The sequence below is a fragment of the Phalangium opilio genome, unplaced genomic scaffold, assembly GCF_054372755.1.
Source record: "Phalangium opilio isolate 3A_F unplaced genomic scaffold, DU_Popi_V2 ptg000009l_1, whole genome shotgun sequence".
NCBI classification, from domain to species: domain Eukaryota; kingdom Metazoa; phylum Arthropoda; class Arachnida; order Opiliones; family Phalangiidae; genus Phalangium; species Phalangium opilio.
Window position 1 is genome coordinate 939797 of NW_028324146.1, and position 12523 is coordinate 952319.

Genomic DNA, 12523 nt, shown 5'->3' on the forward strand with positions numbered 1-12523 from the left:
ACAACATCGGTTGTCAGCACGCGCAAAGCTAGGTCTCTATCTAGGTGCGTGCTGACAAGAGACAATAAACTTCGGGATTTTCAGGATTTAAAATGTACTCGAGTTTTTTAGCTCGAGTGCATGGACCTCTAGGCCTTAGTTTCAAATACGTCCAGTAGGCTGTAGGCAATTTCACACGTATTTGAAACGAAGGCCTAGAGGTCCGTGCACTCGAGCTAAAAAACTCACGGATATTTTAAATCCTGAAGATCCTGAAGTTTTTGGTCTCTTGTCAGCACGCACAAAGCTAAGTTGCATAGAGAACCGATGTTGTAACAGAGTATATAGAGAATAAGCTGTCGTCCGATATAGGGAGTTGCCTATCCTATAGCGTGAAAACAAATTTCAACCTCACGCAATGCGCATTCTTTATCCATGGTTTCATTATGTCCAGCCAATTTTTATTAGTATCGCGAGTTTCCTAACAAATTTGTGGTTTGCTTGTTTTTTGCCTCTGTAGGTATTTTAGAGTTTTAGTGCAAGAATTTGAAGTCAAACTTGATCTTGGCTTTGTAAACTCGATTTTGGCTTTTTTGTCAGTGGAGGAAGAGAAGTCAATTGATTACGTATGTTTGCTGCCCATTAATAAGAATCATTTGTATATTTTTTAAATATGAAACTAAGTGTAAAACAAGAAGTGTTATTTTTTCCTTTGTCTTTTGATTTTTTGTCAGCCGTGTTTTAGTTTAAGCAAACTAGGGTTGCCACAGTACCTGGAAATCCTGGAAAAGTCAGGGAATTTGAAAATGGGCCGAAAAGTTAAGGGAAAAGTCAGGGAATTTGAAAATGGGCCGAAAAGTTAAGGGAAAAGTCAGGGAGTTTAAAAATGGGTCGAAAAGGTCAGGTAAAAGTCAGGGAATTTAAAAATGGGTCGAAAAGTCAAGGAATTTAAAAATGGACCGAAAAAGTCAGGGAATTTAAAAATGGGTCGAAAAGTCAGGGAGTTTAAAAATGGGTCGAAAAGGTCAGGTAAAAGTCAGGGAATTTAAAAATGGGTCGAAAAGTCAAGGAATTTAAAAATGGGTCGAAAAGTCAGGGAATTTTGAAAGTTTCATCAGGCTGCCAATACAGAGGTTAGATAGGAGGGTGTGAAGTCATTAGAAAGTTCGTAGTAGCAGACTATAGTTCGGGGGTGGGGGGGAAGTTGTTGACTGGCCGCTAAGCTAAGCCTAGCAAAGGTTAGTTTAAAGCAAAGCGCGGGTCCAGCGGATCCCCTATAAGGTAACTTTCCTCCTGAACTCTGGGTTTTGGCTTGGCGGAGGCTAGTGGGCGGGATTTATAAGTGCACTTATAAATCCCGCCCACAAATGTCTCCTGCCTTCGCCAAGCCAGAACTGGAGTTCCTAAGGAAAGTCAACTTGTAGGGGATCCGCGCTTTGCTTTGCTGTCGGTGCCCGAATATTCGAGAACTCTAATCGATTAATCGAACTTTCTCAATGGATTAATCGTATATAGTTTGGTTTCGAATATTTCATTTCTAATCTTATTTAATCCGAACTTTTTTGTCTATCATATATGTTGAGAGATTACTCAGAGAACCTTTGCTAATGTGCAAAAAATATCGCTTCTTGTTAAAAATCAAATTAAGTTAATTATAAAATGCCCAATTTTAATTTCAACTTGAAATTGTTTTTATTTGTTAGGAGGAAAAACTATCGCTGGATAAGGAAACGGCGGCTATTGATTTGAAAGGTCTCGCCAAGGACTATTTCTACCAAGAACAGAAGAGTTTCTTTGATAATCTACATTTCTCGCCATTGAAGGTAAAACCCCTCCCCCCCCCCAATTAAATCCTATTTAAATTATAGTAATTAAACGTGACTCCTTAATCAGGTTCATCTGAGCTTCTCAATGTCGGGGGGCGTGGATTCGGGATCGACGGATGGACACCAACAGAGTTCCGGAATCCATTCGGACTTTCTCAATCTGCTATTGCAAAGTATCGGTGTCACCATAACGGAAGTTCAAGACGTTGTATTCAAGTAAGTCAAAGACATCTTTTAAAATTTTAAGGAGTTGTTACTAAGAAGTTTATATGAAAAATCATAATGGAAGTTAATGAGTTCTATCCTGAGAAGTATAAGACTTTAATGCTTTCTACAGTACATATTGCTGTTAGAAAAAATTCTATTTGGCATTCGAGATCGAAATTACGCTTCCCAATCCCAGTATCGAGATTCTCCTAAACTTACGAAAGAGCTCGACAGTGGAGGAATATAGTTTTCTAGGTTAGGAGCGTGGGAAACGTCATAGATTCGAGTGGTAAAGCGAAGACGCCTGGTGGGCAGACTTAGAAATAGCAGTGCACGTCCACTGGTCCAAAACCAGTTTATTAATTGCTTGGACTAGTTTTTAAATTCAAGAAGTGCATGGGGTTACTGGTCCTCGGGACCAGTTTATTAATTGCAAATCTATAGGAGAACAAAGGCTGGGACCATTCCGGAGACCAGTTTATTATTTAGGACACTAGGGGGTCACTGGTCCCAAGGACTAGTTTAAAAATTATCCTTATTTCTAAGTCTGCTGGTGGGGCGCTGTCAAAGGCCTAGTAATGCGGACTAAATAGGACGAGATGGAAGTCCTGAAAAATTAACTACCCAGTGTAGGACTTCAATTCTCGCTTCTCCAAAAGCGTCATTCCATTCCATAACTGACGCCGAGATCGGAACAACATGAACTTATACTTCCCATGATAATGGTCGTTATCTTCTGGTCAATGTGCTAAAATCATTCTTTGGTCCACTTAGATTGAACTATTTTGAGCGAAACAACAGTTTCATGACCAATCAGCAGCTAATCAACGCAGCTGTTTCACACTACAGTAGTCAGGTGAGTTTTCCCAACATGTTTTTTTGCTGCATTCTCGAACATTTTCTGAGATTTCGTGCTTTTGTCGTCAAGGCTATTAAGCAATTTTACGTGCTTCTGCTGGGATTAGACGTGATAGGCAACCCCGTTGGTCTTTTATTGGGCATCAAATCGGGTATTGGCGATTTTTTCTACGAGCCCATTCAAGGGGCTATCGAAGGACCCGAAGAATTCGCCGAGGGTCTGGCCTTAGGGGTCAAGAGTTTGCTCGGACATACAGTCGGTGAGTACTACCTACCTCCATTACAAATATAATCCCTTAATTTCTTAATCTCATGTTTTACTGGAATTAATGATTAAGAACTTTGGTTCAGTCACGATTAGAAAAGAAAATTCTTATTAGGAACACGATTAGATTAATCGATTATTTTCAAGGTCAAAAACCGTTCTATTAATCGACTAATATCAAATCTCTTTTCCAAAAATCTGTAAATCAAATGATTTGAATTGATTATTCGAAACATCGATTAAACGTCAAATTTACAGAGGTCTTTTATATAACCCGATTATTTAATCGATTAAATTCTTTTCGAATTGATTATTTGAAACATCGATTAATTGAAAATATTACAGAGGTCTTGTATACAACCCGATTAATTAATCGATTAAATTCTTTTCGAATTGATTATTTGAAACCTCGATTAATCGTCAAAATTACAGAGGTCTTATTTATAACCCGATTATTTAATCGATTAAATTCTTTTCGAATTGATTTTTTGAAACCTCGATTAATCGCCAAATTACACAGGTCTTGTATATAACCCGATTAATTAATTGATTAAATTCTTTTCGAATTGATTATTTGAAACATCGATGAATCGAAAATATTACAGAGGTCTTGTATACAACCCGATTAATTAATCGATTAAATTCTTTTCGAATTGATTATTTGAAACCTCGATTAATCGCCAAAATTACAGAGGTCTTATATATAACCAGATTATTTAATCGATTAAATTCTTTTCGAATTGATTTTTTGAAACCTCGATTAATCGCCAAATTACACAGGTCTTGTATATAACCCGATTAATTAATTGATTAAATTCTTTTCGAATTGATTATTTGAAACATCGATTAATCGAAAATATTACAGAGGTCTTATATACAACCCGATTAATTAATCGATTAAATTCTTTTCGAATTGATTATTTGAAACATCGATTGATCGACAAAATTACACAGGTCTTGTATATAACCCGATAATTAATCGATTAAATTTTTTCCGAATTTGATCATAATAGTTAATGCTTATTAGATCTCCGGTTCGATTAATCGTCAAAACTTACAGAATAATCGATTCTAAAAGCTTGTAAATGGCTTTTGATTTCATTAATCGATTATAAGATAGTAATGAAATTACAAAATAGTCATATATAAAACCCAAAAAATTAATCGATTATTTTTTTTTCAAATACTATTAATGCTTATTAGATCTCCAGTTCGATTAATCGTCAAAACTTACAGAATAATCGATTCTAAAAGCTTGTAAATGGCTTTTGATTTCATTAATCGATTATAAGATAGTAATGAAATTACAAAATAGTCATATATAAAACCCAAAAAATTAATCGATTATTTTTTTTTTTCAAATACTATTAATGCTTATTAGATCTCCGGTTCGATTAATCGTCAAAACTTACAGAATAATCGATTCTAAAAGCTTGTAAATGGCTTTTGATTTCATTAATCGATTATAAGATAGTAATGAAATTACAAAATAGTCATATATAAAACCCAAAAAATTAATCGATTAATTTTTTTTTCAAATACTATTAATGCTTATTAGATCTCCAGTTCGATTAATCGTCAAATATTACAGAATAATCGATTCTAAAAGCCAGTAAATGGCTTTTGATTTCGTTAATCGATTATAAAATAGCAATGAAATTACAGAATAGTCTTATAATAAACCCAAAAAATTAATCGATTAAATTATTTTCAAATACTATTAGAATAGTCAATGCTTATTAGATCTCCGGTTCGATTAATCGTCAAAACTTACAGAATAATCGATTATAAAAGCCAGTAAATGGCTTTTGATTTCGTTAATCGATTATAAAATAGCAATAAAATTCTCAAATTTTCTAAAATAGACTAAAAAATGACAGTTTAAAAATTACAAATTTGACCTAAGGGGTTGATTAAAATTATGTAATAATAATATTAGAGTTCTCGAATATGCGCAACTCCTGTTCATTAATCTATTACTGACTATAGGTGGAGCCGCGGGCGCCGTGTCTCGTATCACGGGTTCCTTAGGAAAAGGATTGGCAGCTCTGACCATGGACAAGGACTATCAAAGAAGACGGCAACAACAAATTAACAGAAGACCGCAAAACGCGGCACAAGGAATGGCCCAAGGTGGAAAAAACCTCGTAATGGTATGTTCGCCAACTTTTGTTACGTAATAAAATTAAGAATGATATGCAATTTCCATTTCCGTAAGACTAAAAAAGTGTTCTTCCAATCATTTGAGTGAAAATGGAACTAGATGGGAGGGAACTTAAAGGGAGGGTGAAGTGAAAAATCAAGTGATTTTTTTTATCTATTCTTCTGCGAAATATAAGACCAATCAAGCAATAGTGAAACCGGAGCCTCCGAGATATCTAGGCCCGTGCCTGTCGCGAAGCGAAAATATTTTTTTAACTGCTTTAGTTCGCCGTGTTTTCTCGCTTGGGGGCGCTTTTAGTATAGTAAAATAAAAATAAGTTCAGCCTCATGACCCCGTCGACTGCTACAATATTAGGGCTAGGCATAGACGTAGAGCGCTAAAGCCGAGGCCGCGGATAGTAAAAAAGCGTTTTAGAAAATTGCCGAAGACCTTTATTAAACAATCATGTCAAAGAGGTAAAAGCTAAGGTTAAAAAAATGAAAGGTTACGAAGGAGTAAAAAAATTCCTCTTATGGTATAATAAAACTGTGAATTAGTTAGCAACTTCAAGAAGTTTTGTTTTACAACAATGTTAAATTCTCATAATTAATTTTGTCGTCCACACAATCTAACCAAAAGATTCAATAAAAAATAAATAGCCCCTAAAACAATATCATTAATTTAAGGATGAAACCTTTCTCTTTCATAAAATTTTTATAATTGGCCCCTAAAATATCAACGACAATTTATGGAAGACCCTGTAACCTCCCGTAATAATCAAGGGACCTCCTGGGTTTCTACTCCAGGGGTGTACGGTTACATAGAGGATTAACACACAGCGTTACCTCTGACCTTTCCCCGTACTATATAAGCATCGTCTGCTTATGACATTAAGTCAGTCTTTCTTTACTACTAAGATGTAGTAGTATGCTCGAGCATAGGGCGTCTTGCCCTGGTATTGGACTTCATCATCCATTAATAGTAATTATGTTTAGTTCTTTAATTGTATAATGCAAGTCGGCATTTATTTATGATTTAGTTAGTTAATAAAGTATGATTGAACCTAAGGAACTGAGTAGTTATTCTTAGTACTAGCCAAGGCTTTTATGGCCACGTGGGGCGAGTTTAGTAATCTCGCAAGCGTGGTTACAACCCCCTTCGCAACTGTAATAAAAGCGCCATCTAGTACACATATTGGGTGAAAATATTTCCTCTATGAAACTGGATATTTCGACACGCACGGGCCTAGATATCTCGGAGGCTCCAGTGAAACATCCAAAAAATACAGTTTCAATTATTTTAAAATAATTCGTTTGAAATTAGCAGCACCTCCGACCAATCGCGTAACACCCTGCCTTTTATTAACAAAATTCTATTGGCACGCTCCGTGTCCAATGCAATTTGTCACCAGATTTCATAAAGTTTGCCCGTGATGTGTCAATCGTGACGCTTTTAACAACAAATTTTATATTTAACATACAAAACTTTTTATTGTTTTGTTAATTAAGGCTTTTGTTAATGAAATATGTTTTTAGGGTTTCGTGGAAGGTGTGACGGGTGTGGTGACGAAACCAATGACGGGAGCCAAAGAGGAGGGCTTCGGTGGCTTCTTTAAAGGCGTGGGCAAAGGCTTAATTGGTGTCGTTGCTAGACCAACGGCTGGTGCTATCGATTTTGCCAGTGGATCGTTGGACGCTGTCAAAAAGTAAGTCCTAATTAAACTATTCCACATTGTCACCAATAAATCGGGCCCGGTTGTAACGGAGATAATTAGAAAGGGAGTAGAAGCTGCTGCCTTTCGCAAAGCAAAACAAAACGCAGTCACGTGACAAATTTAACGCCTACAAGCGGGGGGAGAGATCAAACTTATCTTCCAGGGTTGCCACAGTACCTGGAAATCCTGGAAAAGTCAGGGAATTTGAAAAGGATAACTGTTTCTGATAGTTCCTAATAAAGTTATATTAACTACTGAGTAGTAGTTTCAATTAAAACTGTGATTAAATTAGCGTAATTGTAAGTACAAAGCTGATGGTAAATTTGAAAATTGGTCATGAAAAACCTGGAAAAGTCAGGAAATTTTGAAATGAAAAATCTGTGGCAACCTTGTCTTCCCAGTTGCTTCTGATCACGTGGTTTTAGATCTCCATCTTACCCCCGCGTTTCCACAAATCATGTGATCATAAAAGCTAAGATAATGGTTGTTTTCGCTACATTAAAACCGTTAACCCAGGATTCCTTTCGGTTTCTTCGGAATGGCTTATTATAAGTCGCAAAAAAGAATTACGTCTTTAGAATATTTTACATGGTTCATAATGTTATTTGCAGAGCGATGGATACCTCCGAGGAGGTCAAGAGGGTCAGATTACCCAGGTTCATTCAACCTGACACCATTATACGACCATACATTACCTTCGAAGCTGAAGGGCTAAGATTACTTCTCGTGAGTTCATTCATTTAGTTTAATCAATTTCGAACGGAGAGCTTATGTTTGGTTTTCTTTTGATCGTGCAGGACGTGGAAAAGGGGAAATTCGCGTCCACGGATACGTACGTGGCACATGTCCCAATAACGGACGAGAAGAAAACCTTCCTGATGGTCACCAGTCAGTAAGTGCCTTAATATTTTTCTGCAAAATTACTTAATTAGTTGTTAAAATCAGCTTCAAAACTAGACCTAGGCTTAGTAATTCTTTTGAATTTAGACACTAGCGCCAATTGTATTAGACAAGTTTTTCCAGTAATTATTTTAGTATGCTGACTTAAGGATGTGCATTTTAGGCGAATGAGGTCATATTTTCTTTTCATACAAACCTGGAAAAATCAGGGAAATTAATAGTTGACAAAAACCTCGGTGAAAATTCAGGGAAATTTATGATTTTTAGTAAAATTCAGGGAAATCTGGGAAATTTGCGTCAATTAATTAAGCAAAATGTTCGTGAATATTCCCTTCATAGAATTAACATTACACTGTACTTTGGAGGCTCATAACTCTTTTTCAATTAGTGATACGGGGATGTTCTTTGATTATGTAATAGTCATATTTGACCCCCCCCCCCCTCCTCTCCTTCGTTAACATTTGCTCCATAGGGTACTCCATATAAGGGAAAAACCTGGAAAATTCAGGGAAGTATATGGGGGAAAAACTGGAAATCTCAGGGAAATTTGTTTTCCAAAAGTTGAATGAACCCTGTGTTAGTTTCTCAATACATTTTGGCCTGGCGTTAGCCATTTCAATGGAATTGTTTTCATAAACGTACTTATGGCTTTCCCATTGACTGCAAAGGCTTGTGTGCTGAGACCCATTGGAGAACTTGCCCTTCATTATAATTAATAGGGCAAAATATTAATTAGGTTATCTAATTATGGTTGTATCTTCTCCGGATTTTATGGAAGAGTTTTGCCATCGTGTTCTATGAAAAGAGGGGTTTTCAATCTTCAAAATGAGCTCTTAAAATATTCATTTGAAGCTCTCAAACATAAGTTACGAAGATTTTAAGAGAAAAGTGTTCCAAATTAGAGTTGTTCCAAGTTAGGGCTACTGACACTGTATATAAGCATTTTCTTCCGCTGCAACATGAGTATTGAGATTGCTCAAAATTTGCGGGAATGTTATCTGATTGCAGGCGAATTATCTACATCGAGAAAGGTGACGTTTTTGGTCAATGGAACGCCCCTTGGAATTACACGTGGGACGAAGTCAAAGAGACTCCCGTCATCACCGAAAAGGGAATCAAAATTTTGTTAAAGGTAATGTCAAAATTTATTCATTTATGGGCCGAAGTTCAACAAAGTTAGCAGCATGGATAAAGAATGCGCGTGAGGAAATTTGTTTTCACTCTACAGGATAGGCAACTCCCTATCTCGAACGACAGCTTATTCTGTATACACTCTGTTACAACATCGGTTGTCAGCACGAGCAAATCTAGGTCTCTATGAAACTTAGCCTTGTGCGTGCTGACAAGTGGCAAAAATTTGAGCATCTTCAGCATACTCTGTAACAACATCGGTTGTTAGTGGGCGCCAAGCTAGGTCTATGCAACGTAGCTTTTGTACGTGCTGTCAAGAGACGAAAATCTTCAGGATTTAAAATATCCGCGAGTTTTTTTAGCTCGAGTGCACTGAACTCTAGACCGTAGTTTCAAATAAGTTGATTATCTTTGTTAGTATTGGTGCTATAATTATTGCGATGCCTTTGGCATTCATCAAAGGCATCGCAATAATTATAGCACCAATACTAACAAAGATAATCAACTTATCAATAACCAGTCAGGTAGTCCCCATGGCATGGAAGGAAGCAAAAGTGATTCCCTTATACAAAACTGGAAACGCTCAAGATCCAAGTAATTATCGCGGTATTTCAATTCTGCAAACATTATCCAAGATACTTGAACGCTGTGTGCACGACCAATTGATTACGTATTCCATAAATAATAATATTTTATACAAAATGCAGTCTGGCTTCATTCGGGGCCACTCCACAGAATACTGCACCCTTAACCTGCATGAACGAATACTTGATGGACTAGGAAATAAGAAATATGTGGGAGTTGTCTTTATCGATCTCTCAAAGGCGTTTGACTGCGTGAATCACAAACTATTATTACAAATCCTGTTGGAAGCAGGTATTGGTCCTGAGGCAGTGGAATGGTTTCGATCATATTTAGAAAATCGTAACCAAAGGGTCTTTGTAAATAATGTCTACTCAAAAATAGGATACATAACATTAGGAGTACCGCAGGGTAGTATCCTAGGACCCCTGCTATTCAACCTCTATATCAGAGATAACCATGATTGTCTTACCTCCGCCACATCCATTGAATACGCCGACGATAATGCCCTAGTGGACTCTGATTATGATATTATGAACCTAATCACTAAGCTAGAACGTGACGTTAATGCCTTAATATTAAAACTAGAATCGAAGGGTCTGATATTCAATGTGAAAAAAACGGTTTTTATGATCTTCTCACCTACAGACAAAAAAAGACAGAACATAAGTCACTTACACTCTCTAGGTCTACTCAAAATTGAAAGAGTCAAATCCTTCAAACACCTAGGGTTATACTTTGATGAACAATTCACATTTAAAGCCCATATTGATTACACATACAAGAAAGTAAACAAACGTAGTTGGCTTATAAGACCATTCTACTCGTATCTCGACCAGCACACTCTGCGGATATTATACAATGCACTCATTCAGTCCATTTTTAATTTCGCAGACATTTTCTATAACAACGCACGTAAGAGTCAGCTGAAAAAATTACAAATACTTCAAAATAACGCCGCTAGGGCTATAAATCATAAACCTAGGAGGTCATCGGCTACTGAATCTTGAAACCAACTAGGTTGGCTCAACCTAGAACAAATGGCAAAAATACATTTACTAACCCTAATGTTTAAAATATATAATGGTAAAGCACCTGAATACATTCTAGACCTATTTCAATCAGCCCGAAATCATAACCATAAGTACCCAACAAGAGGTAGCTTTGTCAACTTCGTAAGAGAACCGGAAAATAAATGGACCAGTAAATCCATCAAATCCATTGGAACTAAACTCTGGAACGCAATTCCAACGGACTTAAAAACTTTAACTTCATTAAGTATTTTTAAAGATAGAATTTCAGAGCACATAAAAAAGGAAATGATAAATGAATAACTACTTTAACGTCTATACTTTATAACGCATTGTAATCAATACATATTCTTATGTTTTCAACTTAATTCCAATTTCAATTGAGTTTTAAATTAATTCATTCTCAAATCTTTTAACTCAATCCTAATTTTGATGAATTTTAAATCAATCACATATTTTATTTGTACTTTGATTTCAATCTGTATTTTAAATTAATTTAGGACGCTCACGCAAACCAGTAATTTATTACTGATGAGCATATCCCAATAAAGCTTTTTATTATTATTATTATTATTATTATTAAATACGTGTAAAATTGCCTACAGCCTACTACACGTATTTGAAACTAAGACCTAGAGGTCCGTGCTTGCACTCGAGCTAAAAAAACTGGAGGATATTGTAAATCCTGAGGATCCTGAAGTTTTTCGTCTCATGTCAGCACGCGCAAAGCTAGGTTACATAGAGACCTAGGTTTGTGCGTGCTGACAACCGATGTTGTAACAGAGTATATAGAGAATAAGCTGTCGTCCGAAATAGGGAGTTGCCTATCCTGTAGAGTGAAAACAAATTTCAACCTCACGCGCATTCTTTATCCATGGTTAGCAGAGTAATAATCAACCCCTGAATATGAAAGGTAAGCAAATCCGGGCCTTTGCAGTATCGCCACGTTACCCCACGCGATGGCACCGTTAGAATTGGTGGCAAGGCCTAGGAAACCTAAACGGTTTTTCCGCGTCTTTCTTGTTAAGCTAATGTTATTAGAGTTTTTCAAGAATGTGATTGGATTTATAGTTAAAACAATTCTTGTCCCTAATTAGTGCCAAAAACCTCAGACTCAACTGAGATGCGAGTCCATACAGTTGAGGTCAGGAGAGAAACGAGGGATTAAAAGTAGCCAAGGCTTAAATAAGTAGTCGTAACCACTCAGATAGGCAGAAATGCAAGATGACTGCCATTTTATTAAAATCCAATCAATCCCAAACTTAAACCAAAAATTTGAAACTCACTTAAAAATTCCCGCTCGAGCGTCAACCTGACCTTGAGCCTTCCTTCCAGCGAGCTATTTCCCCCTCCTGTGTACTAATGACAAGGAAGGTGGGCAATTTAACTGGTTACATACGTCTACCCACCGTTTAATCAATTACTTAGCCATGTAGATGTTCCAAGCCCGACGTATTTTTTTGAACGCTGAGCGAAAAATTTTGAGTAAGTTTCAAATTCTTGGCTTGAGTTTGGGATGACGTCATAGCCGCCATCTTGGATTTATGATGACGTTATATGGCGGCCATCTTGGATTACTGCATATCTGGGTGGTTACAACTACTTAAATAAAGTGGAATGATTTTGGGGTGACTACTTGACAAAATTGTACCAAAGGGGTGCTAGAGTTGCCCTGTTTAAGCATCAGTTCCTATTCCCATTCATACCCAGGAGTTAATAATTTGAGGTTTAACTGACACATGAACTCATGGATTTAATTGATTTTACACTTTAATTTTTACTAAATGTAAAATTTTAGGATCATAAGAAAAAAACTGGTTTCTTTGGACATTCGGAAAACGGCAAAATAGTTTGTTTGAAAGATGTCGAACTCTGCAAGGTAAGTTA

General features: G+C 36.5%; 1 protein-coding gene across 4 annotated transcripts in view; it reads left to right on the forward strand.

Annotated features, from left to right (window-relative positions):
- Vps13 (vacuolar protein sorting 13C) overlaps positions 1 to 12523 on the forward strand; it is an 84799-nt gene that overhangs the window by 69689 nt on the left and 2587 nt on the right. For all 4 annotated transcript variants that reach the window (XM_089845125.1, XM_089845128.1, XM_089845126.1 and 1 more), the window contains 11 exons: positions 500 to 605; positions 1683 to 1802; positions 1873 to 2021; positions 2787 to 2868; positions 2941 to 3130; positions 5125 to 5288; positions 6814 to 6983; positions 7604 to 7718; positions 7790 to 7884; positions 8901 to 9024; positions 12435 to 12515. In XM_089845125.1, coding sequence (XP_089701251.1) covers positions 500 to 605; positions 1683 to 1802; positions 1873 to 2021; positions 2787 to 2868; positions 2941 to 3130; positions 5125 to 5288; positions 6814 to 6983; positions 7604 to 7718; positions 7790 to 7884; positions 8901 to 9024; positions 12435 to 12515 — 1396 coding nt within the window. The remainder of the gene's footprint in view (positions 1 to 499; positions 606 to 1682; positions 1803 to 1872; positions 2022 to 2786; positions 2869 to 2940; positions 3131 to 5124; positions 5289 to 6813; positions 6984 to 7603; positions 7719 to 7789; positions 7885 to 8900; positions 9025 to 12434; positions 12516 to 12523) is intronic.